The following is a 26701-nucleotide window of genomic DNA, read 5'->3' as shown; positions in this document are numbered from 1 at the left end:
GACTTGAGTTGTCAGAACAGTTATATCACAAAAAAAGTAAGGAAGATGATGCCGTCTAGACTTGAAGATCTCACAGCTTCAGACTCCAAAATTTTCTTCTTTCTATAAGAATGGTAAAATGACATTTGTTGTTGTTGTTGTTCAGTCACAGCACGCCAGGCTTCCCTGTCCTTCACAATCTCCCAGAGTTTGCTCAAACTTATGTCCATTGAGTCAGTGATGCCATCCAGTCATCTCATCCTCTGTCGCCCTTTGTCCTCCTGCCCTCAAACTTTCCCAGCATCAGAGTCATTTAAATGACATCAACAGAGGATGAGATGGTTGGATGGTATCACCGACTCGATGGACATGAGTGTGAGAAAGCTCCGGGAGTTGGTGATGGACCGGGAAGCCTGGCGTGCTGCAGTCCATGCAGCCGCAGAGTCAGACGACTGAGCGACCGAAATGATACCGAATCCTTCCATCTGTTCATGCATTTACCCAGCAGTCATTTAGTGAATGCTTACAATGCACTAAATATTGCAGGAACAGCTGGAGATATAATTGCAGCAAATGTGTCCTGCAAGGCCCTGCCCTCAGGGAGCTCAGAACACCCACCCTCCTCTGGGGAGCCAGAAGGAAGGCAAATTACAGCACCGCAGCGTAAGCTTTGAGCCTGGAAGTGTAATGTAAGTATTCTGTGACCGCTAGTACCATTCTAAGATACCTGAATTTCCAATCCAAGCTTTTATTACTGACAGGCATAGAAATGATACCTTTTAATTCTTAAATCTGCCATTTCTCCTATAGTGTATTGGGCCATGAAGAGGGCTGAGATCAAGAGTTCTGTTCTGACCCTACTTTTGGCAGTGATGAGGCCAGATCAGCAGTATGGTGCTTAAACATTTCAAGCCACTTGTGCTTCCGATGGCTTTCACTTTGGGGTCATTTAATGGATTCAGTAGCTGTTACAATCTCCAAATATCGAGGGGACACGTGGGTGGAGCAGATACCAGCAGGCACAACTCTCTAAGAGGTTCCCGGAAGAGCAGTGTTGCTGGGGCCCCACACCTCTGAGGCATGTGAACCCTGGGTTTTTAGTGACCTAATGGTGTGCAGCAGCTGGCATAACTGGAACATCTTCCAGAATAATGACAATAAGGGAGCAGGACATTCAGCTGGCAGAGGTTGGTCACAGACCTCCCACCACCTCAGGGAGGCGCATTCAGCTCTTTGCAGCCACTAAGATCTCTGGGGGCCATCTTTTATCTCTGGGAAGAGAAAGGCCTTTGGGTGGGGGAGCACAGCAGGAGAGTGGGAGATAGGGAGATGCAGGGTCAGGGCAGCCGTTGGACGGGATTCGAGGACTGGAGGTGATGAAGAGTTTTCATAGAAGGTTTTCTGAGGTTTTGTTCCAAACAGAGCCATTTGGGTGTTGGCTTCCCACTTTGGACCAAGCACTGGCCACTGCAGGGTTAAATGGAAACACTATCCTTTCCATGGCCAGTGGTGTCCTCATGGTGGGATTCCAGCGGCTGCATGGGTAGCACACGTCCACAGTGGGACTAGGATGGGAGGTAAAGTGATAGATGCCCGGGGGGAATGGCAGCTAGAATGGCGTGCAGGTGCCTCTGCTTGAGGACTCTGGCATGTAACTGGGGGACACTCCAAGGAGGAGCAGCAGATCTAATTCCTAGGACTCTGAGTTCCCTCATGGGTACAACGGAATGATTGAAGCCACCTCACACGGTGTGTGAGGAACAGAAATGGTAGAATGAATCACCTAAGGGAGAGTTCATGCTCAGTAATGGTGTTTTAATCACTCACACAATCTCTCCAGAGTTTAGACAGAACTTTCATACACATACCCCATCCCATGGGATCCTCTCATGACCCTGTGAGGTTCCCATGATAATCAGAACTTCATGAATGAGGATACGGAAATTCAGACCGTGAAGGTCAAGGGTGGAGTCCGACTGAGGCCAGATCATGGAGATGACACAGTAAAGACACGTGCCGGGGTCCTGGCATGCTAATCTCTGGATGTCCTGCTCTGAGTGGTCCTGGGAGATCCTAAGGAAGGATGGGAAAATTATAAGCTTATTCTGTCTTCTTGCTGAGTATCTCACCCAGTGTTTGTGATCCACCATGAAATTCCATTCTGAGAGTCAGGCCCTTAACGACCCACAGCCCCTCCCAACTGTGCTGAGGACCAGAGGAGGTGGGAGTTAGTCAGTTGTTGGTCCCTGCTCTCATCAGACTCAGAGAATTGTTAGGTGGTATTTTCACCTAGTCGTGGAATGAAATGAGTGTAGGTCTTGGCACCAATCTTACCTGGGTCTGAATACTGATACTGTATTTCTAATCTCTTTGCGACTTACCTTCCTCATCTGCAAAAGGAAACTCTAGCAAGAGATAATTATTACTTCTTGAGGTTTTATGAGGAACATGCCAGATCCTTTGATTGAGGACTGAGGAGTTACTATAAGTGAAAGTGAAGTCTCTCAGTCCTGTCCGCCTCTTAGCGACCCGTGGACTGCAGCCTACCAGGCTCCTCCGTCCATGGGATTTTCTAGGCAAGAGTACTGGAGTGGGGTGCCATTGCCTTCTCCGTCATGATGTATATATCTCTTATAATATATACACATCTATATATGCATCTCATTATATATATATATATATATTGTTCAACCTCATTGGACTGTAGCCCGCCAGGCCTTCCTGCCCTCCACTGTCTCCCAGGAATTTGCTCAAGTTCTTGTCCTTTAAGTCCAGGGATACAAGTGTGAAATCCATTGTGTATCTCACACATGCAGCCCTAGAACTATATACCCCAAGAGTCCAACAGGTATCAGCCAGACACAAGGATGCGCTTGTTCCCAGGGCCTTCATTTATTCTGTCTCTCTGCATCCCCTTTCTTCTTCAGGGGCAGAGTCTGGGATGGAAAAAAAAAAAATGGCTGAAGCGGTGAAGAACCTCCCCCCACTGCCCCCCACCTCCAACTGCATCGTCCCCGATGGGGGCCGTTTTGCAGGTGGCTGAGATTTCTCCTGCTGTCAGAGGGTCTGCGCCCATCAGCATGGTTTGCACTTCTCACCGCACTGGGCCAGGGGTGAGGATGGGGGCGCTTCAAGTTCTAGGGGGATTCTCCTGGACCCCCACAAAGTCCTTCCCAGCACTTGGTGCCCAAAGGGGCAGAGAGGCCTCCGCCAGCCACAGCACCCCGGGCGGGGGGCGCGGGGCGGGCAGCCGGACCTGCCGAGGGGACACTTGGCCGGGCTCGGGTTTCCTGGGCCGGATGGCCGGCCGCAGCCCAGAGGCCGCGAGCGCCGGACGCCCGGCGGGCGTGCGCGGCCCCACCCGCCCGCGCACGGCCCCCGGCGCAGCTGCCGCCTCGCGGCCCCTCGGCGGGGCCCTGGGCGGAGCCACCCACCTGTCCCCCGGGACGCCCCACGGGGGCCGCGCGGGGGCGGGCGCGGAGGGCCGGAGAAAAGGCGCGGGCGGCGCGCGCGGCGGGAGTGAGGGCGCTAGGCGAGTGCGGGACGGGCACGCGAGCTGCGAGGAGTTACTATAGCGATGTGCAAAAAAGACATGACCTTGGACTTTGTGGACCTTCAGGCTAGTGGGGTGACCCATAATGATCCAGCAGCCACACAAACATAACATCACAAACCACAGTAAGTGTGTAGTAAGTGAAAGATGAGACCTGTGGGCTATACAAACATCCAACAGGGAAATGCATTCTAGTTTGGGTCCAGGGGAGATTTCCCTGTGAAGGTGGCATCAGTGGGTGGGGATTAGTAAGGGTGAGATAACAGGCAGAAAGAACAGCCCGGGCAGAGAGAACAATGTGGGCAAAGGTGCTGGGGAAGAGAGTGGGCCGGGAGCATGGCACAGGAGGGAGAAGAAAGTGCATCTGGTACACACAGAGCCAGGGAGTGGGTGGAGAAGAGTGTAAGGTGAAGCCAGGGAGAGAGTCGGGAGTCTATCCATTCTGGATTGGGCTGGAGAGTTTTAGGTAGATAATAGTACCCTCCTCTATGTTTTGAAACCACCATTTTTCCAGACAAAAGGAAAACCACCCTTTTCCTTTTATATGGAAAAGGGATGGGAGAAGTCAAAGGGAAGGTAAGGATTTCAGTTAAGGGTCACCTGGACCAGGACAGAGCAGTGGAGATGGAGAGATGTGAAGTAACGGGGCAGAAAGTTATCTTCAACCTGAGAAAGAAGAAGGCCATCTGATTGAGTCCCAATGAGTGGGATCAGTGAAAAGGACTATGACAGTTAAAAGAAAAGGCAGAGCCATGAGGGCTGTAAACTGGAGAAGGCTGTTTGGAGACAGGATGCAGTTGGGCCCTGAAGAACAGTAGACCCTGACTAGGAGGGAAGGAGTCAGACCCACTAGGGGCTGGAAAATATGAGCATGAGAATGACTGCTCCCATGATGCATCCTGAGTGCAGTTGAAGAATCACGTGAGAAAAGGTCATAAATTAAATATGCAGACTCTACTCCACACTGTTTTAGTTAGGATTAGGTTGCAAATGGCAAAAAAAAAAAAAAAAAAAAATTGGCTTAGTAAAATAAATTTATTTTTCTTTGGAAGCAGTCCAGGGCTGGCTAGTATATAAATTCTAAGACCATCAGGGATCCACATTTCTGTTAGTATCCAGGTTTCAGCCGAATTCAACTTTGGCACCTGTCTCAGGGTACAAAATGACTGCGTCAGCTCCAGTGCTCATATCTTCATTCTAGCCAGAGGACAGATGAAAAGGAAAGAAAAGAGTATGCTCCTTCTCTGCAAAGATACTTCTCAGGAGCTGCATATTCATTTCTGCCTATTCCCCATTGGCCAGACCTTATCATAGAACCATGTCTAGCTGCAAAGAAGGCTGGAAATATATAACATAAATTCTAGGCAGCCATGCCCCCAATTAAAAATTGGAGCTCCAATTATATATAAGAAGGGGGAAAAGGGATGTAGTCTGTGCTACACACAGCAGTTTATGACAGTAAATTGTAAATGAGAAATCATTGTCAACTCTTTAGGTAGCTTTCTTGTCAAGTGATGAGAAAAACATTTTAATGTGGCAATAAATACACTATGTGGAATGTTCTATTCCCAGATAGTCATGAGACTCAGTTCATTTAGCTCTCTGCTCAAATGTCACCACCTCAGAAAGACCTTCTCTGGTCACCCATCACTCTACATCCCCTAAGCTGGCTTTGTTTCCCTGCAAAGAACTAATATACCATTTGATATTCTCTGCTCTGTTCCATGTTTCTGTGTGTCCCTCACTAGGATGTGAGCCCAGTTAAGGGAGGGACTTTGTTTTACTCACTACTGTGAACAGGACCTACATCAGTTCCTGGCACATACTAGGTGTTCAATAAATATTCGTTGATTTAACAAAGAAATAGGCAAAGCACATAAACCATTCATAAAAAATGCTCTGGCTTATCCTAGGTTTACACAAGTGACAGAAGAAGAAATACAGCTAGTAAATAAACCCATGGAAAATATGGAGCATCTCTGATAATAAAAGACATGCAAATTATCTGAGTCATAAAAAGGAATGAAAATCTGCCATTTAGCAACAACATGGAAGGACCTGGAGGGTATTATGCTCAGTGCAGTAAGTCAGAGAAAGACAAATACTGTAGGTTTTCACTTAACATGTGGAATCTAGAAAAATAAAACAAATGGATGAATACAACAAAACAGAAACAGACTCACAGATACAGGGAACAAACTAGTGGTTACCAGTGGGGAAAAGGGTAGGGAGATGAGCAAGATAGGGCTAGGGGGTTAAGAGATATAAACAACTAGGTAGAAAATAAGATACAAGGATGTAATGCACAACATAGGGTGTATAGCCTATATTTTATAATAAATATAAAGGAATTATAATCAATCAAAATATTGTCTCACTATGCAGTACACCTGAAATTAATGTAATGCTGTAAGTCAACTATACTTCAATTAAAAGGGAAAATGAAAATTTAAACAACCACGAGGTACCTTTTGGTGGAGAAGGCAATGGCAACCCACTCCAGTACTCTTGCCTGGAAAATCCCATGGACGGAGGAGCCTGGTGGGCTGCAGTCCATGGGGTCGCTAAGAGTCAGATACAATTGAGCGACTTCACTTTCACTTTTCACTTTCATGCATTGGAGATGGAAATGGCAAACTACTCCAGTGTTCTTGCCTGGAGAATCCCAGGGACAGGGGAGCCTGATGGGCTGCCATCTATGGGGTCGCACGGAGTCGGACACGACTGAAGTGACTTAGCAGCAGCAGAGGTACCTTTTATGATTAAATTAGCAAAATGAAAATGTGAACTAATAATATCAAATGCTGATAAAAAGTATAATAGGCCAGTACTAATAAACAGCAGCCTTATATAACGAATCTGATCCTTTGGAAAACTATTTGCCCAGGCCTCAGGCCTCCAGTGGTGTCTATTAATGAAATAATAGACAACCCTGAAAATAATACCATGGAGAAGTACTGAAACATGATGATGAAAGAATACTAAGTGAAAACAATAAATATGCAAACTAGTATGTATGCAAAATACTTTTCAAATTTGCTGGATGATGGGGTTGTAATATTTTAACTTTCTTACCTAAATGTTTTAAAAATAAGGTTTTCAGAATCTTAAAAAGCCATGTTTCTCATTTTGAGGGAAAATTCTATATTAAAAATACATTTTCAAAAAATGGTAAGTAGGATGAATCTTGGAGAAGGCAATGACACCCCACTCCAGTACTCTTGCCTGGAAAATCCCATGATGGAGGAGCCTGGTGGGCTGCAGTCCATGGGGTCACAAAGAGTCGGACACGACTGAGCGACTTCTCTTTGACTTTTCACTTTCATGCATTGGAGAAGGAAATGGCAACCCACTCCAGTATTGTTGCCTAGAGAATCCCAGGGATGGGGGAGCCTGGTGGGCTTCCGTCTATGGGGTCGCACAGAGTCAGACATGACTGAAGCGACTTAGCAGCAGCAGCAGGATGAATCTTGTATATAAGGCAGGAGTTCAAATTTGTTTTTATTTGTTTGTTTGTTTTTTTAATTGTATAGAGGTGAAGTCTGGACAGATAGCCTCCAGATCTTTAACAAACATTATCTTGCTGCTGCTGTGAAGTCGCTTCAGTCGTGTCCAACTCTGTGCGACCCCATAGACGGCAGCCCACCTGGCTCCTCTGTCCCTGGGATTCCCCAGGCAAGAATATTGGAGTGGGTTGCCATTTCCTTCTCCAATGCATGCATGCAAAGTAAGTCACTTCAGTCATGTCTGACTCTGTGCAACCCCATGGACAGCAGCCCACCAGGCTCCTCCATCCACGGGACTCTCCAGGCAAGAACACTGGAGTGGTTGCCATTTCCTTCTCCACATTATCTTGAGGCACTGGTATTAAAGATGATTTTAATGTTTCTGTCAACATGAAACATGGCATATTATTTACTAGGCCTCTAGGCAATGGTACCCCACTCCAGTACTCTTGCCTGGAAAGTCCCATGGATGGAGGAGCCTGATGGGTTGCAGTCCATGGGGTTGCGAAGAGTCGGACACAACTGACCGACTTCACTTTCACTTTTCACTTTCATGCATTGGACAAGGAAATGGCAACCCACTCCAGTGTTCTTGCCTGGAAAATCCCAGGGACAGGGGAGCCTTGTGGGCTGCCGTCTATGGGGTCGCACAGAGTCAGACACGACTGAAGCGACTTAGCAGCAGTAGCAGCAGCATGACATGCCAGGGGCTTCCAGGGTGGCGCTAGTGGTAGAGAACCCACCTGCCAATGCAGGCGTCATAAGAGATGCAGGTTCAATCCCTGGGTTGGGAAGATCCCCTGGAGGACCGCATGGCAACCCACTCCAGTATACTTGCCTGGAGAATCCCACAGACAGAGGAACCTGGCAGGCTACAGTCCAGAGGGTCGCAAAGAATCAGACATGGCTGAAATGACTTAGCACACACACACACACACACACACACACACACACGACATGCCAAACACTAGGCTGTGTACTTTAAACACACTGTGATGCAAAATGTCCCGGCATTCCTCTGAGGTAGGCGTTACCTCTGTTAACCCATTTTAAGGTGAGGAAATAAAGACAGAAAAGCTACTTGTCCAAACCCAGCCATGACTTGCTAAGTGACAGCTTCATCAGACACAGACATAATGCTCGCCTTTCTCTGTAGTAAGGAGGGGTTTTTCACTTATCAGAAAAGATCCACTGTGATTTCTCAAGGAGGGGGATAAGACCCGCTTCGGGGGGGTCACACACAGTCCTCTGAGGGCAGCAGTTGTACCAGAATCAGCATGCCCCCCTCCCCCACCTGAGGAACCCAGCATTACCAGCATAGGGTGAGGAGGGAGCGGAGCCCCAGTCAGGCACTTCCAGAAGTCTGAGACGGTTACAGGGAGGAAAAGAGAGAAACCCTAGCCGGCAGGCAGCGGTGGGGCTGGGTTTGGAAAGAGGATGAGGAATAAAGAATTTAGACAGTGACATTTAAGCAGCAGAGAGAGGAAATTGCAGAGCAGAGGCAAGAGAACTTGGAGAAATGTCAGGCTGCCCTAAGAACTGGGAATCCTCAACCTGCCATTACCTGTTAACTACCTCTGGCTTCTGGACTGTGTTTCAATCATGTGGGGTCCTGAAATATGTTTGTGTGATATTTATACTTACCTATTTTTCTTTATTTAAAAAAAAATTGCAGGGAGCATGTGATTCAGTTATAATGAGGAAAAAATACAAACAAATCTTAGGTGTTTTAGAACAATTGTTTCTTAAGATGGAGAACAATTTGGGGAGCAGCTACCAAGGGGGCCATTATCCAAGGGTAATGGATAGCTCATGTTCTACATACACTGTGCTGTGCTTAGGCACTTCAGTTGTGTGACCCCATGGACTGTAGCCCGCCAGGCTCCTCTGTCCATGGGGATTCTCCAGGCAAGAATACTGGAGTGGGTTGCCATGCCCTCGTCCAGGGGATCTTCCCGATGCAAGGATCAAAATCAAGTCTCCCACATTACAGGAGGATTCTTTACCGTCTGAGCCAACAGGGAAGCCCAAAAATACTGGAGTGGGTAGCCTAACCCTTCCCAATCCAGGAATTAAACCAGGGTCTCCTGCATTGCAGGTAGATTCTTTACCAACTGAGCTACCAAGGAAGCTCTCTATATACACTACCATGCATAAAATAGAGAGCTGGTGGGAGGCAGCTGTATAGCACAGGGAGCCCAGCTCAGTGCGCTGTGATGACCTAGCGGGTGGCATGGGAGAGGTCAGAGAGAGGCGCAAGAGGGAGGGGATATATGTATACATATAGCTGATTCACAGTGTTGTACACCAGAAACTAACACATGTAAAGCAATTATCCTTCAGTGAAGAATAAATTTTTAAAATTTACAAACCTAAAAAAAAGATAGCTCATGCTCTGTCTTCCTAGGACAGCGTTTGCCAAGAGTCCTCAGTACCCAAAGGGCATTGTGGACCTCAGGAGGCACCCATCCTGTGGGTTTCAGAGAAAGGGGAAGCAATTTTTCAGCTCAGTTTAATCAATTTTTATCAATTCGTCTGGGCCTGTGCCCAATTAAGGGACAGGACTCTGAGACAAGAGGACTACTTCAATTTTGCCCCATCTGTTTATGGCCTGTCTCCCACAGTGGACCGAGAATTTCCTGAGGGCAGGATTCCATCGACTTGGCTCATGGCTTATCCCCAGCAGCTGGCACCGTGCCTGGCACTTAGAAGGCATTCAATAAATGTGCACTGAGGAGTGAAATAAAGACTAACGCCCTGAGAAATGCATCAGCTCTCACCTTGAAAGCACTATGGTCTCTTGTTAGAATTTTCTCTTTTTCAGTTTAATTCTACAGTAACATTGGCTCAGAAACTCAGAGTGAAAAATCCAGAGATGGTCAGGAAAAGAATAGATGTGATAGAGATATTGCTGCTGCTGTTTAATTCCTAAGTCATGTCCGGCTCTTAGAAACACTATGGACTGTAACCCACCAGGCTTTTCTGTCCATGGGACTTCACAGGCAAGAATACTTGAGAGGGTTGCCATTTCCTTCTTCAGATAGAGATATAAAAGGGTAGAATAAGCAATGCAATATTGACACTCCTGATGTTTTACTCTTTATTTCCATTTCCCAAGCACATACTGTATGCCAAGCACTGTGCTCGGGTGCTGGAGACATAAGCCCTTAATCTGGCCGTGATGATAGCGACAAATAGAGGATCCCTGGGATTAATCTTCTTCACTGACAATAATTATTAGAGTCCAGCCCTAACTTCCAGGCATTGTTTGAGGTGCCTTCCAAGTGTTGCTTTGTTTATAGATAGTGCTGTGGTATGTGCATTTTACAGATGAGCAAGCTGAGACTCAGAAAGGCCAATTAAGTTGTTCATGATCACAGCGGAGGTGGCAGGGGTAGAGAACAGGCTTAGGTTACTGTTGTCTGATGCCTGGGCTCACCGGCATAACGGCTTCCAGGGAGCCTCCTGAGAGTGACCCTGAGATCACTGGCCTCTGAAGCACCAGGAATGCTGGATAAAAATGCAGATTCCCATGCCTGGGGCTAAAGGATCAGAATCCCAGGAAGGGAGTCTGAGGATCCCAGTTTTTAACCACTAACTCAGCTGATTCAGATTTGTACTAAAGCTTGTAAAGCACAGCACTCAAATGTGCCACACTGACTCCTTCTGAGTTTACAAAATCTCCAGTACCCGCCTCCCACATTCTTGTGTGTGTGTGTGTGCTAAGTTGCTTCATTCGTATTCGACTCTACTCCATGGACTGTAGTCCGGTAGGCTCCTCTGTCCATGGTATTCTCTAGGTAAGGATACTGAAGTGGATTGCCAAGCCCTCCTCCAGGGGACCTTCCTTGACCCAGGGATCAAACCAGTGTCTCCTATGGCTCTGGCATTGCAGGCAGATTCTTTATTGCTGAGCCACTGGGAAAGCCCCCTGCACCCTTGCTACCTGCCAACCGATGAACAGATGGAGTAGAAAGGTGGGGAGGAAGGAGAAAAGGAAGGGAGGTGTTGAGGCAGTCTGAGCATGGGTTGGAAAAGAATTTCCAGACACAGGGCATTTCAGAAAGGAGGGAGTTTATTGAGAACAAAGAGCAGAGATAAAGCGGGCACCGCAAGTGCAGTAGGCCAACAACTCCTGACAGGCCAGGGAGAGCTGACCTTTTGTGGGTTAATAGCCGATTTGTAGAGCCTCAAGACAAAGAAAATTCCTGCTTGATGGTTGGCATTAGGTGACTGGTTGGGGCTCTATAGAGTGTTTACTGGAGTAGGTTGGCATCTTTGCTTAGTTGGGAGTCAGGAAGCTTGTTAGTGACTATCAGGGGGTTTTGGGCGAGGTTACAAAGGGGCCCAGTCAGCTTCGGAGGTGTCCTTGATTATGGGCTCTGCTGCTGTGGCCTCGGTACAAGGCCTCGCACCTGTGGCTTTAGGGCAGGACTCAACAGAAGGGAGGGAGGGAGGGAAGGAGGGATGGAGGAAGGAAGAACTTGCTCCAAGTTGGGCTCCATTTCAGTTCAGGGCTTCCCAGGTGGCACTAGTGGTAAACAACCCACCTGCCAATGCAGGAGACTTAAGAAATGCCAGTTTGATCCCTGGGTCAAGAAGATCCCTTGGAGGAGGAAATGGCAACCCACTCCAGTATTCTTGCCTGGAAACTTCCTTGGGCAGAGGAGCTTGGTGGGGTTGCAAAGAGTTGGAGAGCTGAAGTGACTCAGCATGCACACACGCATCCTCCTCGTTCAGGGCAGGTGGACACCAGCCCTTGGCTCCTCTGCTCTTGGACCCACAGCAGAGGTTCCCTGTAGCGGCTGAAGCCACAGCTGATGGGCCTCAGGAACCTCCGTAGGAAGCACCTGCTATGGATGGTGATGTCTGCCCAGTTAAAGCAGCTGAAGCAGCCAGCTGCTGAGAAGAGCAGCGTGATGAAATTCAGCTGTACCCAGGGCTCAAAATCTGAATATCTGTCCCTCCCCAAATCAGGACAGTACTGCTCTGGGTCCCTCCTAGTGGGTAGGGTCCATATCAGTCTGCAGACTGAGAAGATTCAGCCAACAGGAACCAAGGCAGGAAGGAGAGGCAGAGACGGGTTCTGGCTCCAGATAGGCTACAGGACATAGAATAATGAAGAAAGCTGAACACTGCAGGAAGAGGAGCAAGGACGGAGCCACTGGTCCATGAGGGGGATTCCACCATTCATTCTCACCAGCAAACCATGGGGCCACTCTGAGTCAAATCCTTGTGTATAAAAGAAAAATAATAGGGACTGCCCGGTGGTACAGTGGATAAGAATCTGCCTGCCAATGCAGGGGATGCAGGTTTGATCCCTGGTTGAGGAAGATCCCGCATGCCACGGAGCAACTAAGCCCATGCACCACAATTGCTGAGCTCGCATGCCCTGGAGCCTGTGCTCTGCAACAAGAGAGGCAACCACCATGAGAAGCCCACTCACCACAACAGAGAGCAGCCCCGGCTCGCCGCAACGAGAGAAAGCCGGCATACAGCAATGAAGACCCAGCGCAGCCAAAAAAATAAAAGGAAAAATCATAATAATCGTTTTTATTATCTATGGTTTATTGAACACTTTTTGTGTGTCAGGCACTGTCCTGAGGCAATCAATCTTTATAACAAGTATCTGGGAAGTCATTTGGTCCCCCTTTGACAGAAAGAAATGAGTCTCGGGTTAGGAAACCTGCCCAGTATTTGCCAACGGGTAACCAGTGAAGCCAGGACTTGATCTGGGGTCTGTCTCTCCTGTTAATAACTGCTAACAGCTTCTCCAATATTCCTCGCATTTCTAGTTCTTGTGACTAAGTACCTCCAATATGAGCTGTTCGTGGTTTCAAAGAAAAGAGGTATCGGTCTCTTTCCAGCCCCACATCCCAAGCCTGGGTGGTAAAAATGCCCATCGGTTCATCCATGTTCGGCCGGGAATCAGCCACGATAGAACACATAGGACTGTCAGCTGAGAAAGCTGTCAAAGCACGAGGGACCCCTAAAGGGTCTCGATCAGGTCTCAGCTCAGCTAAGCAGCTGTGAGCAACAAAGAGCCTCTGCTGTCAGCTGCTGTCCCAAAGGTCTCAGCAGAGGACACCACGTGTACGAAGGGGCTGGAGGAGCTTGCCGGCACCACAAAGCCTCACAGAAAGCCCAGAGCCCTGGCCAGGCCCCCATCTCTAACCCCATCTCCCACCATTGGCCCCTCATTCATTCCTGCTTCTAACTATTCCTCAAATAGGCCAAGTTCATTCCCACACAGGGCCTTTGCTCTTGCTGTGACCTCTGCCCAAAAGACTGCTCCTCCTGCCTAGAAGCAGCTTTCCCCAGTTGTCACAAGCCTTCCGCTCCTTGTCATCCAGCTCTCCAATCTTGGTCCCCTCCTGCAAGAGACCCCATCTAAATGAGCAACAGCCCCCACAATCCATCATCCCTCTCCAGTATACCTTGCTGCTCGACTTCCTCTGTGGTGCTTTACACATCTGAAATGATCTTGTTCCTTATTTGCTTATGTGTTTAGAGAAGTACCTGGCAAGCGGGAGGCTCTCAATGAACATGTGCTGAATGAATGGACGAATGCGTAAATGAATGAATGGAAAATCTTACTAAGTGTTTTCTATATTAAGGATCCAAGCACCTACAGTCAGGGCACCCCCTCCTTTCAGTTACCAGGGGCAGAGACCACAAGAAATAGCCCTGTGGTTGGTAACAACTTAACAACCAGCCAGCAGTTATATCCACACACATTGTTGGGCATGGTTCCAAAGCTAAAAGGCACTAATTGCTTTTATATAAGGAGGGAGAAACACAGTGCCTCCGTGTCCTTTAGTCCTGATGCTCTGCATATCGGTGTCTGTTGCCGTGTTAGTCGCTCCTGTCTCACACAGCCTGTTTGAGCTTTATTCTGCCTATGTCTGGGATGGTGACAGGTTCCTATACAGAGGAGAGAGGTACTGTGTCCCTGTATGTGTGTGTCCACGTGTGTGTGCATGTGTGCGGAAAAGCAGCGATGCTCTGGGAAGGGTTAACTCGCAGTCAGGCTGCCTGTGCTCAGGGCCCTACGGCTGGCCCAGGAATGGGGTGGGCCTGGAAGGTGGAGCGGGCTTGGCTCGCATCAGCTGCTCTTTCCAAGACAGGAGTGCAAATGCCTGCCCAGCTGGCCTGAGCGTGCTGAACTCCAGTCGCCTTTAAGAATGGCCGCAGGAGCCCACACCTGGCAATCACGCCCCCTACCCCCCTGCCTCTCCACAGCAGGTCGCATTTGGGAGACTCTCCAGTCAGTCATTAGAGGAATGAGCCGAGAGTGAGCCGTTCACCAGCTTGCCAACACTTGGTGGAAAGCAGCAGGCAAGCATGGATGTGGTTGACAGCCTTCTCATGAATGAAAGCAACCTGACTCCCCCCTGTGAACTGGGGATCGAAAATGAGACGCTTTTCTGCTTGGATCAGCCCCATCCTTCCAAAGGTAGGTGTCAGGGGATGTTATCTGAATTCAGAAAACCTTAAGTTTGTGGGAAAAATCAGCAAAGGCAAGGCTGACTGTGAAAACAGAACACAGTCCTCGTGAGACGAGGCTGGATAAAGTCATCTGCTCAGAAGTTTGGATAAGAGATCTAAAAGCAGAACTGAGTCCAGTGCTCTTATTGTTCCCCATGGGAGAGTTGGGATTAATGTACAGGACTTGGGGGGCACAAAAGCAGTGGAGGAGGAGCTGAAGTGGAGCCAGAGGGAGTACAAGTGTAAAAGCTGGAACTTACCAGCATCACAGAAAAGGTGCTGTCACAATCTAGCTGTCGGCTTTCCTTGGGGGAAATCGGTGTGAAGAAGTGATTAAATCGAAAAAATGCTTAGCAGCTAGGAAAGAAAGAAATCACTGGAGGAGCTTTGTTCTTAAGAAAAAGTGGTTCCCCGAGTGAGTGATCCTTTAACAGACCAGCCTTTCAGCAGCAACTGAATCACTCCGTGCTCTCCTCGCTTTGTTTCTGCAAAATATCTAAGTATGGGGAGAGCTGGGTTTGGTGATGCACACCCCTGAAAATACAAACCGGCAGGAAATAAGCGTCCACTTGGTGTACTGGGTTTTAACATTCTGCCCTCATCACCTGCATCACTCCGTCTTGTCCGGGTTCCTCCTTGCAGAGTGGCAGCCGGCCGTGCAGATTCTCTTATACTCCTTGATATTCCTGCTCAGTGTGCTGGGAAACACGCTGGTCATTACGGTGCTGATTAGGAACAAGAGAATGAGAACAGTCACCAACATTTTCCTCCTCTCCCTGGCTGTCAGCGATCTCATGCTTTGTCTCTTCTGCATGCCATTCAACCTCATCCCCAACCTGCTTAAGGATTTCATCTTCGGAAGCGCTGTTTGCAAGACCACCACCTACTTCATGGGTGAGTTGCTGCTGGTGCCTATTTCTGGAGTTTCGCCCTAAATCAGTGAAACTCAGTCCCAGACCTTCCCTAACCCCTGACAGCCTCCACAGAGAAGCCCTGATGGGTGTACAGAACAAAACATCTGACTGTATGGAGCTGGGTACAAGGACAGAGGAGCTGGCTTTATGGGAGGGTCAGTCCTCGTAACGCCCCAGAAGTCACTCCCCAGTCAGGGGACCAGTTCCTCAAAGTGGAATAAGTTGGTAAGAAACTACAGAAGACACGGGTTTTGCTTGCTTCTGTTAGAAAGACAGACAGATTCAAGCTGATCTGTGCCTTCCTGGAAGTCATTGATTGTACTCAGCTCTACCCAACCCAAGGCATGGTTTTGGGGTGGCCAGGCTGCTGGAAGAGGGCTTCTTCTGCCGCCATTCTGGCTCTTATAGGGAACAGGGTTATTCAAAATCCAGTTTCACCAGAGGTCTAGATTCCCTTCTCAGGATTCACTTTCGAGCCTGTTTTCACAGGGGCTGGGACCATCTTAGGCAGAAAGAGAGAGAGAACCTCTGCCACTAGACAACAAGTTGAATTTGCTCCCAGTGCCTGGGCGGATAAGCTGATTGACTGAGAAATGCAGCTCACTGCCTTTGCCAATCAGAATGATGGTGATGATGAAAAATCATAAGAGCTAATGTCTTTGAGTACATTTTTTTTTGAGTACCAGATGTTCTACTAATTGCTTTAAGTTTTTACTTCCATGATCATATTTTATCTCACAACCACTCTATGAAGTATACACAGTTATTCTTCCCTGTATCACTGAGAGGGGAACAGAGGCATAGAGAGGTTAATAATGTGCCCAAGGACACACAGGTGGTAAGCCACAGAGCTGACTTGAACCCCAACTGGTGGCCACTACAATGGTGAGTGAATACACAGCCTTGTTTTGCCAACTGCTGTGGCTCATCTGAGGCTGAAACAAGACATTTCTCTTGGTCCCCTCTGCCTGCCAAAACGCCTCATCCCTTGCCCATTCTGAGAGCTGGTTGGGGGAGGAAGAGAAGAGGCAGGAAATGAAGAAGGAGTTGGTTGTTCTGACCTAAGCCTTGCAAAATATGCAGAGCTGAGCCGCCTAGGGCAGCTATCAGTGACCAGAAAGCTTTAAAAGCCTTTATTTCTTCCAATTGAGGAAGTAGTATCCAGCGCTGACAAAACAGTGATGAATGACTGATCTACATGCCATGGACAAATAACCGAGAAAGTGTCAATCTGGGTCCAAGTAGTCTAAAAAAGAAAAATGGACTCACAAATGAAAAGGATCGTTGTTAAACAATGACGCAATAATAATAACCAACATCTCACAGTGCCTCAGGCTTTCAAGGCCTGTCTGTATATATCCTATGGTAATATTTAATCATTTTAACCAGGGTTTATGAAAGGAGATTAAAAATGAGTCCTTGTGTAGTTGCACAACATAAATGTGCTAAATGCCGCAGAGTTGTTCACTTTAAAATGATTACTTTTGTGTTATATGAATTTTACCTCAATAAAAAAAAATGTTTTAAAATAGCTGGGGTCTGAGCTAGGAGCCTTAACACTCTTTCTGAAAATACCTAGTACAGACTGTTCTAGAAAATGAAAAGCAAGATAATTCTAAAAGTGTTTGCAATACCATAATGGTTTTGTTGGATTTCTGATTCCAGTCATTTCAATTCTTCCCTTAATTTCAGGTTTTTAACAGTTAACACGCATTAAATTCCTAATACATAGCCAAAAGGGCTTCCCAGGTGGCTCAATGGGCAAAGAAACTGCCTGCAATGCAGGAGACACAGCAGACAGAGGCTTGATCCCTGGGCTGGGAACATCCCCTGGAGGAGGGCATGGTAATTCACTGCAGTATTCTTGCCTGGAGAATCCCACGGTCAGAGGAGCCTTCCAGGCTACAGTCCATAGAGTCCCAAAGAGTCAAACACGACTGAAGTGACTGAGCACGCATGCACATAGCCAAAAAAAAAAAGTGCTTGCCTGATGATGGGTTTATAATTACCCATTATAAGGCTGAGCACCGAAGAATTGATAGTTTTGAACTGTGGTGTTAAAGAAGATTCTTAAGAGTCCTTTGGACTGCAAGGTGAGCAAACCAGTCAATCCTAAAGGAAATCAATCCTGGATATTCACTGGAAAGACTGACACTGAAGCTGATGCTCCAAAACTTTGGTCACCTGATGTGAAGAGCTGACTCAGACTATGATGCTGGGAAAGATTGAAGGCAGGAGGAGAAGGGGGGCAACAGGGGATGAGATGGTTGGATGGCATCACTGACTCAATGGACATGAGTTTGTGCAAGCTCCAGGAGATGGTGAAGAACAGGGAAGCCTGGTGTGTTGCAGAGTCGGATATGACTAAGAGAGTGAACAACAATAGATTTCACTCTAAGTTTGGGGCTGTATTCTCTAACCCAAATGTTATCAACTCCTTAGGGTAAATTCCTATAAAACAGCAAATCCTATCTCAGAACCTGAGTTCTTAGCTATGGTTTTGGGGTTCTAGATTCCTTCAAGTCTCTGAGGAACACTATGGATATCCTCCCTAGAAAAAGGATATTTTTATACATAGTTTCACAAAAGGCCCCAGGCTAAGAACTTCTCCCAAATTTAAATTAGGATTGATTTGAAGGTTTAAGAAATCATGGTAAGAGATAAGAGAAGAATCAGCTGAATTTATGGATGAAGAATTAAAGGGAATTTTACAGGGATAAGACATTATAATCATTATATATGCACACAAAATACAAAAATTAAGTTTTTTGACTATGCTGTAAGTATATCCTTTTGTTGTTGTTGTTGAGTTGCTCAGTCATGTCTGACTCTTGTGACCCCATGGACTGCAGCACACCAGGCTTCTCTGTCCTTCACTGACTCCTGGAGTTTGCTCAAACTCATGTCCATTGATTCAGTGATGCCATCCAACCATCTCATCCTCTGTCATCCCCTTCTCCTGCCCTCAACTTTCCCCAGCATTGGGGTCTTTTCCAATGAGTTGGCTCTTTGTATCAGGTGGCCAAAATATTGGCGCTTCAGCTTCAGCATCAGTCCTTCCAATGAATATTCAGGGTTGATTTCCTTTTAGATGAGGTGTTTTGATGTCTTTCTCACTGATGATGAATGTTTGATGAATGTTCCTTCTACAAAACACAGAAAAGCAAAAAGAATTAGAAAGAAGACGCATTCCTCCTACCCTGAGAAAAACATTAGTTACAATATGGGGATTTTCCCCTTCATCCTTTTTTATTAGGTATTTTTTCAACACTCCATTTTGAAATTTAGAATGTTTCACTCAAAAACAGCCTGTGTACTAGACATTTTCAGGAAGAGTCTTAATGCTCCCATCTCAGACCCCACTGAATTTTTGGAGTCACTGTCCTTGATATTGGATTAAAAGGTCAACTTTATGCACATCATGCTCAAAACTAAAGCTGTTCTACAGGTCACTCAGAAACTTCTTCTGTGGGGTAGGAACATAGTTCATCCACTTGGTTATTAATTAATGAGCACCTCCAGCCTAAGAAGGAGCTAGGTTGTAATCAAAGTTCAATAAACTTATCTAAAATACACTGGCAATACAATGTATTTGCAAATACATTGCTTGAACTGCCTCAAATCCTTTTGGGAACAAAGCTGGGAATAAATCATTTTTTAAAGATATACATACACAGTATTTCTTTACCTTCTGAGTATTTTCCTTTACTATCTATCCAACCTGTGCAGATCAGGTAAACTTAAGTTCATGTGCAAATAAACTTCGGATTTCAAAGCCGACGTAAGCAGCTTCTTTGTTCCTTTCCCAGGCACCTCTGTGAGTGTCTCCACCTTTAATCTGGTTGCCATATCACTGGAGAGATATGGTGCAATTTGCAAACCCTTACAGTCCCGAGTCTGGCAGACGAAGTCCCATGCTTTGAAGGTGATTGCCGCTACCTGGTGCCTCTCCTTCACCATCATGACTCCATACCCAATTTATAGCAACTTGGTGCCTTTTACCAAAAATAACAACCAGACCGCAAATATGTGCCGCTTTCTACTGCCAAGTGATGTCATGCAGCAGTCCTGGTAAGGCCGCCTGGGTTTATTTGTTTACTATAACTTGATAGAATTTTTCAGTTTTAATAAAAACTGGAATGTATTGTCCAGTGTCTGAGGGATCAGTTTCCTAGAGACTTTTTGAGAAGACTTAACCTCTTTCTAGAATGATAGAATAGAGCGAACACTTTGAATGTTGTATTTGAAATGCCATTTGCGACCCCATGGACTGTAGCCTACCAGGCTCCTCCATCCATAGGATTTTCCAGGCAAGAATACTGGAGTGGGCTACCATTTCTGTCTTCAGGATATCTTCCTGACCCAGGGTTTGAACCCGGGTCTCCCAGATTGTAGGCAGATGCTTTACCATCTGAGCCACCAGGGAAGTCTCTGAAATGCCATACCTGTATTAAAATCAACTAATCCTCTCAAAACCTCATAGGGTGGGTACTATTACTGTCCCTATTTTACAAATGAAGAAACTGAGACCGGCAGAAGTTAAGTTGCTCAAGTTCCCAATCCTGGAGGAGACAACAGAGTGTCTGGGCTTAACCACTATGCAGTGTGCTTCAGGATAGTCTAGTGAGGATCTTGGCTGAGACAGTGGAAGAGCTCTGGTTTTCCAAAAACTGGAGATAGAACTGAGGAGTCCAAAACCCCAAATCCCATGGGATTTTTCTTAGAGTAGAGTTGCAGCAGTGGTACTTACACAGAACACTTTACTAGAAATACAAATGCAAAGTTGTGCTACCTGTTTCTTTGCTCACTAGCAGGTGATGTTGGACAAGTTTATATAACTTCCTTGACGTTAAAGTTCTTTACACAAAGATTTAAGAATAAAGATACCGTTTTTATCTACATCACTAGATGGATGTGAGATTCAAATGAGAGAATGTTTACGAAAACATCATTAGATATATTCAAAAAGGCCACACAAGTGCAGGGCATTATGTTTACTAATTCCCAGCATGTTTTAGAAGCAGAGGGCTAGACATTCAAAAATGGCTCAAAACCAAGATAATTTCTGCCTTCTTTGCCTTCCTTTTTTTCATTTCAACCAAGACACACACATACTCAAAGAATTACGTTGCAAATGAGGGACATTTCCAAGACTTGAAAAGAAATCTTATCAAAACATGTCCAATTGAAATGAGAAATGGCTCAGCCACTGTGAGCCTCTGACAATTTTATGGCCTAATTGTGTAACCTTACACATGCCAGACTGCAAAAGTGATTTAGGGGCCAGACTCAAGAAGAAGGAGGCTGCAGTTCTTCAGGAATCAAACATGTTTAGAGAAAGCATAACTCTGGCCCGCCAGGCACTAGAATGAGTTTGCCACTGTGCCTAATGGGTTGAAACAGCCAGAATACTTTATTTTGCAAAACCAAGATTTTCCAGCATTGCTACTTATGCACTTGGTGATTCTGGTGCTATAAAGTCAACAAATGGTATTAATCTATTGTGATGCTTAAGAGCATAACGTCTAGAATCATATTGCTTGAGTTCAGATCCCATCTTTGCCACTAGCTGTATGACTTTGGACAAATTATTTATTCTGCCTGTTTCCTTATCTGTAAAATGGGTGTTAGGTTAATAGTACCTACTTCAAAAATTATTATGGGGATTAAATACAGTCATGTATGTACCATATTGAAATTAAATAATTTAACAAGTCATCAATGAATATAAATTCTTATGATTTTATTATTATTATTTCAGTAACAGCTTTATTGAGGTATTCAAATACTCTCATTGGCTTGTTTTTTTTTAAGCTCTCAGTAGTTTAAATGTACACTTGTTTCAGGCACAGACTTACACCAAACTTCTCCAATTTAACTAGTCCTTCATAAGAGACTTTATCTGGGAGAAAAGAAGTAACATTTTCTAATGACTGAACCTCCAGACATGGAATTTCCAAAGATATTAAATACTGGTAATTAATGTGTTTGCTCCAACTCATTAAAATGGAGATGAACCCTGTTTATTCCATCTCATCTTAGTTTGAAATGCTGGAGTTGCTGGTTATTGGATTGCTTTTTATTTTATTAGGCACACATTCCTGTTACTCATCCTCTTTCTTATTCCTGGAATTGTGATGATGGTGGCATATGGATTAATCTCTTTGGAACTTTACCAAGGAATAAAATTTGATGCTAGCCAGAAGAAGTCTGCCCGAGGTAACTATCTCTTATCTGTTGGTTTATGCCAAAAGATTACACAAGCCTTGTTTTCTATAACTTAGATATACCCAGAGTATATACTTTTGAAAATACTTTTCAAAAGTATTTCAAAATACTTTTCAAAAGTATTTCAAAATATTTTTCAAAAGTATTCTTAGGAGTGTTTCTCTGTGTCGTAACACATGGTCAGGAGACCCAGTGTCTCTATTTCCTGTAGAATGAAGAAATTATTTCTCCCAAAAGGGTACTAAATGGAATAAAATGAGATAATATACCCATTGCCCAATTACAAGCTCAGGGCCCATAGGTCCAGGGTCTCTGTGATGTCATATTCAAATGGACCCCCTCTGCAAACAAAGCAAATTGTCATTTCAGGTGCCATCCTCTCTTCCCCCCTTCACTCCCACCCTTCACTCCTGATATATCTGCCATGGAACCTCACATCTCCTCCCTCTTCCCTTTTTTAATGTTGGGACCTGCATGTTCTTTTTGTTTTTTGGCTGTGCTGGGTCTTCACTGCTGCGCAGGCTTTTCGCCAGGTGCGGAGAGCAGGGGCTACTCTCCAGTTGCAGTGTGTGGGCTTCTCACCATGGTGGCTTCTCTTGTTGCGGAGGATGGGCTCCAGGGCTCTAGGTCTTCAGCAGTTGCAGCACATGGGCTCAGTCGTTGCGCTCCTGGATTCTAGAGCACAGGATCAATAGTTGTAGTGCACAGGCTTAGTTGCCCTGCAGCATGTGGGATCTTCCCTGATCAGGGGTCAAACTCATGTCTCCTGCATTGGTAGGTGGATTCTTTACCACTGAACCACCAGGGAAGCCCACCCCCCATCCCTCCCATTCATTACAGCCCACTCTTCATTGGAACTTACCCCACACCTTTGTTGACATCACTCACCACCGCTCTCACTCCATCCTTCTGCTCAGCTGTTTACCACATATACACCTAGGGTCTTCCTTGGCTTTTGTTGATTTTTGCTCATTATGCAATAAAAGCAATCTGGAGGTTTCCCAAGCAAGCAGAAAACTCCCCGCCTTGAGGAGCTGGAAGAAGAGTGTGAATACTCATTCTTTAACAAATTTGTATCCTTATAGTCTACACACATAAAATATTATTTTACTATTTTAAATTATGCACATTTTATACTATACATTTTTTTTATTAGTTATAAGTAGCATTTCATTTGAGTAGTATAGATCAATACCTACCCATGTTAGTGCAGGCCCAAGGTGGCCTGTCAAGTAATACAGTTCAAGTGTGATTTAGCCCCTGGATGGAGGGTGCAGGGATCCCGTGCCCTCTGTCTGGCATGACCCATCCCCCAAAATAAGTGACGTGGCTTGCCCACCCAGAAAGGAAACGGAGCTCGGCCAACAGCGGCAGGTACGCGGACAGCGCCGGGTGCTGCCTGCAGCGGCCCAAGCACCCAAGGAAGCTGGAGCTGCGCCAGCTGTCCTCCGGCAGCGCCGGCCGGGCCGACCGCATCAGGAGCAGCAGCCCCGCGGCCAGCCTCATGGCCAAGAAGCGCGTCATCCGCATGCTCATGGTCATCGTGGTCCTCTTCTTCCTGTGCTGGATGCCCATCTTCAGCGCCAACGCCTGGAGGGCCTTTGACACCGCCTCTGCCGAGCGCCGCCTCTCGGGGACCCCCATCGCCTTCATCCTCCTGCTGTCCTACACCTCGTCCTGCGTCAACCCCATCATCTACTGCTTCATGAACAAGAGGTTCCGCCTCGGCTTCCTGGCCACGTTCCCCTGCTGCCCCAACCCCGGTCCCCCAGGAGCACGAGGCGAGGTGGGGGACGAGGTGGAGAGCGGCACCACGCGGGCGTCTCTGTCTAAATGCTCCTACAGCCACGGGAGCGCCTCTGCGCCGCCCCCGTGAGCGGTGCCCCGCCGGCTGCCGGGCGGGAAGCATGGAGGCAGGGACCGAGGGAGGCAGCAGAGAGGGAGGGAAAGAAGGCAGCAGGAGGAGGAGGAGGAGGGAGCCGGAAGTGAAGGAGGGCACCGGTCCCAGTGGGAACCATTCCTCGTCTGCCTGGCACCCTTCACCTGGGTTCCAGGGGAACACTCTGAGGGTGGGGCCGTGACTGGGGCCCCAGGTGGGACGACTTCAGTAACATTCACCATCAGAAAACCTCAGCAGGCCAATGACAGGAGTTCACCAGGGCTCCTGCTGCACATGTAATTGCTAAGCACATGTTCAAATGGGGATTTGGACCCTACTGAGCTTTAGAAGGTTCTAGAACATCCAAGGCGGGCTCTTAACTCCTCTTAGTGACACCCTTCTGTGTTCTGCTGCTTCTGCTGATGCAGAATTGTGGAGGCTGCTTTGCGCCTGAGGAGTCCATCCCTCTTTCAGGAACATTCTGTAACCACCCACCTCACCATGACCACACAAGGGAACCGGAAGCAAACCCTCTTCTGGCCATTTTCTGTAGTAAGAAAACAGCCTGACCTGTTCTTCAGGTCAGTCAAGGACATTCAGAGACATCAGGTGATGTCATCAACAGAACAGTATATGGAACATTGTCTAAAGGATGGAATTTGGAACTCATATTTCTGAAAAGAGTATGTAGCCAGTAACTGTCTTAGCATAAGGGATGTTGAATGCCAGGAGGCGCCAAGAAATAGTTTTCTAATTTAATAATATATATTGCTTAACTCCACCTTTTCATGGTGATATTAAACCCCATGGCTGCTTTGCCTCAACTTCATTTTTCATACTCATCCTCCTTTCTGCAAAGACCTCCAAGTCCAAAGGCGAGCTGTAATGTGTACCTGGCCAAGCTGGAAACTCAGGGAGTTGGGCCCAGAATAAAAACTGGCATACTTGGACTCAACTAACAGATAGTCAAAGCCTTCTATGCCTTTAGATACAATCTATGTGTTTGTTAATACTTGTGGTAATTTTATGTGTATGTGAAACATGAACAGAGCAGTATGTTCTTTACATATAAGTATACTCTTTGGTGTGTTTAAAAAAAAGAATAGTGGATGGAGGTTGCAATTGAGAAAGTATTATCATTCTACATTCCTGTACCACAGTTGGAGTTTCATGTGAACTCTTTTTCTTCGAAAAATTGGTGTTGAAATTTCTCTTCTCCAGTGTAGAAATCCCAACTTAATATAAGATATGAGCTATACACTTAGATACCAGGAAGTGCATTTCTAAAACTGCATGTGTCAATCCAATCTAACAGCCTCTTTCCTTCCCTCCCTTTCTTTCCCTTCCTCCCTCTCTCTGTCTCTGTCTGTCTGTCTGTCTCTCACTCTCTCTTTCATAGTTTTCATGCTTCCAAGCATCTGAGAGGTGAGCTTTTCTTTTTCCTGTTTGTGGGGGTCCATGACCACCCATTGATCTATACCTGACAGACACTCTTTGTGGTGCACAAGGGCTAGTGATTTTTCTATTATCAAAAAAAAAAAAAGAAAAGAAAAGAAATCTATATTGGGCGGGTAGTACAGAGAGTGGCAGGAAGTGATCACGAATAGGGGAAGGGATGTGGTATATCTAACAAGATGTGAGTGTTGCCTTTGTTGTGTTTTTGCCAAACAGGGTAGAGAGGATAGTGTGCTTAACAGAAGAAATTATTGAGGATGTGAACATTTTTTATAGGGGACTTTCCAAGCCAGATGTTAATTTTTCTGCTTCTCAGATGGCAATCTTATTTTCATACTTCACACCAGTCATCTCTGTCAAGAATTTCAAGGTGAAAATTCAACTGACTAAAACGTGCACTGCTAAAATAGTAATGATAAAAGATGTAAGAAAGAAAGATGTCTCCAATATTTGAGTGAATCCTGCAGAACCTACAATTTTCCTGCCAGAAGAAGAAGCCTTCCCATCTGACAGTGTTAGCATATAAATGAAGATTAATTAGCCTCGCTACTCGCCCCACCCTTATTGGAAACCTCTGGAAATTCCAAAGGTAACTTAACCTAAAAATAGAGTCACCAGATTTAGCAAATAAAATACAGGATGTCCAGTTAAATTCTAATTTCAAATAAACAACTAATAATTTTTTTTAGTATGAGTATGTCTCATGCCCTAAAATACATCTTGTGTTTTATCTGGCAACTCTACTTTAAATTAACTTTAAAAGCACGTAAGAACATAAACAAGATTTCCCAAAAATAGAGCAATAAAATGCCTCTGTTCACTAAATTTATTGGAAAGTCTTTCACATAATGGAAGTTATTTTTAAAAATAAGAAAAATGCTATTAACTTTCAGAGTCTGTGTCTGACCTTTGGAAATGGTACTATCAACAGGCTGATTTTACTTCCAGAAAAGTTTTTAACATAAAGCTATTCTAGCACTTTGTTGAGTCAATTGCCTTTATTTCATACTAAACTGAATTCTTAAATTTGAAATAGTGACTTAATAGAGTTAAGAAAATAGATTCACCAAGTTTCTGGTGTTTTCTCTTGTCTTCTGGTAGCTTCCACTCATCAGAATGGTAAGTTTGAACTCTGTAACTTTGATCTTTACCTAACTCATGTGTCTCAATGGCTTCCTGTGCCCTAGTTACTGGGTAAACTCTCATAATAACTTGTAGTGGTGAATAAGCCATGCATGTGTCTAGATGTCAGTTATACTTGTTCGTGCATGCTTAACAGGTTATCTTCTCCATTCACCTAAAACGTAATCCTGAGGTGAGCGGCAATAGCTGTTGAATTGCCACTGTATTTCCTTCCAGTGTTCTGCCCAGTACTCTGTACACCATGAGTGCTCAATAAATGTTGTGACTGACTGCTGCTCTGCCTCTGATGATTCGGGGAACTCCTTTTCTCCACAGCAGTGAGTCTCAACAAAGGGGGCATGGTCTCAGGGGACCATGGGAATTTCTGGAGGGCTTTCTCTAACTCTGTGTGCATCCCCACCCAAGATACGGCTGTGTGAGCCTTTGCTGCCATCGCTCCCTCCCTTTGCTCTCCCCTGGGGAATGTGTGTATAATCGGAGATGCTACCCATGGAAGGTTCTCGTGCCTGTAAACAGTGCTGGGACACAGGTTTTTTTAAAGGGCTGAGGAAAAGGA

The 26701-nt window shown here is 45.9% G+C and overlaps 1 protein-coding gene across 1 annotated transcript; it reads left to right on the top strand.

Moving 5' to 3' along the window:
* The first annotated feature begins 14368 nt into the window (after nucleotides 1–14368).
* CCKAR (cholecystokinin A receptor) lies at nucleotides 14369–25049 on the top strand. The gene is made up of 7 exons (XM_055587452.1): nucleotides 14369–14494; nucleotides 15169–15420; nucleotides 19250–19511; nucleotides 21532–21659; nucleotides 23012–23384; nucleotides 23976–24099; nucleotides 24407–25049. Exons 1-7 carry the CDS (start codon nucleotides 14383–14385, stop codon nucleotides 24431–24433), a joined length of 1278 nt encoding a protein of 425 aa, XP_055443427.1. The 5' UTR covers nucleotides 14369–14382; the 3' UTR covers nucleotides 24434–25049.
* Nucleotides 25050–26701: the final 1652 nt, after the last annotated feature.

Source organism: Bubalus kerabau, chromosome 7, assembly GCF_029407905.1.
Source record: "Bubalus kerabau isolate K-KA32 ecotype Philippines breed swamp buffalo chromosome 7, PCC_UOA_SB_1v2, whole genome shotgun sequence".
NCBI lineage: Eukaryota > Metazoa > Chordata > Mammalia > Artiodactyla > Bovidae > Bubalus > Bubalus kerabau.
The sequence above is the reverse complement of the archived record's forward strand: the minus strand, read 5'-3'. Positions and strand labels throughout refer to the sequence as shown.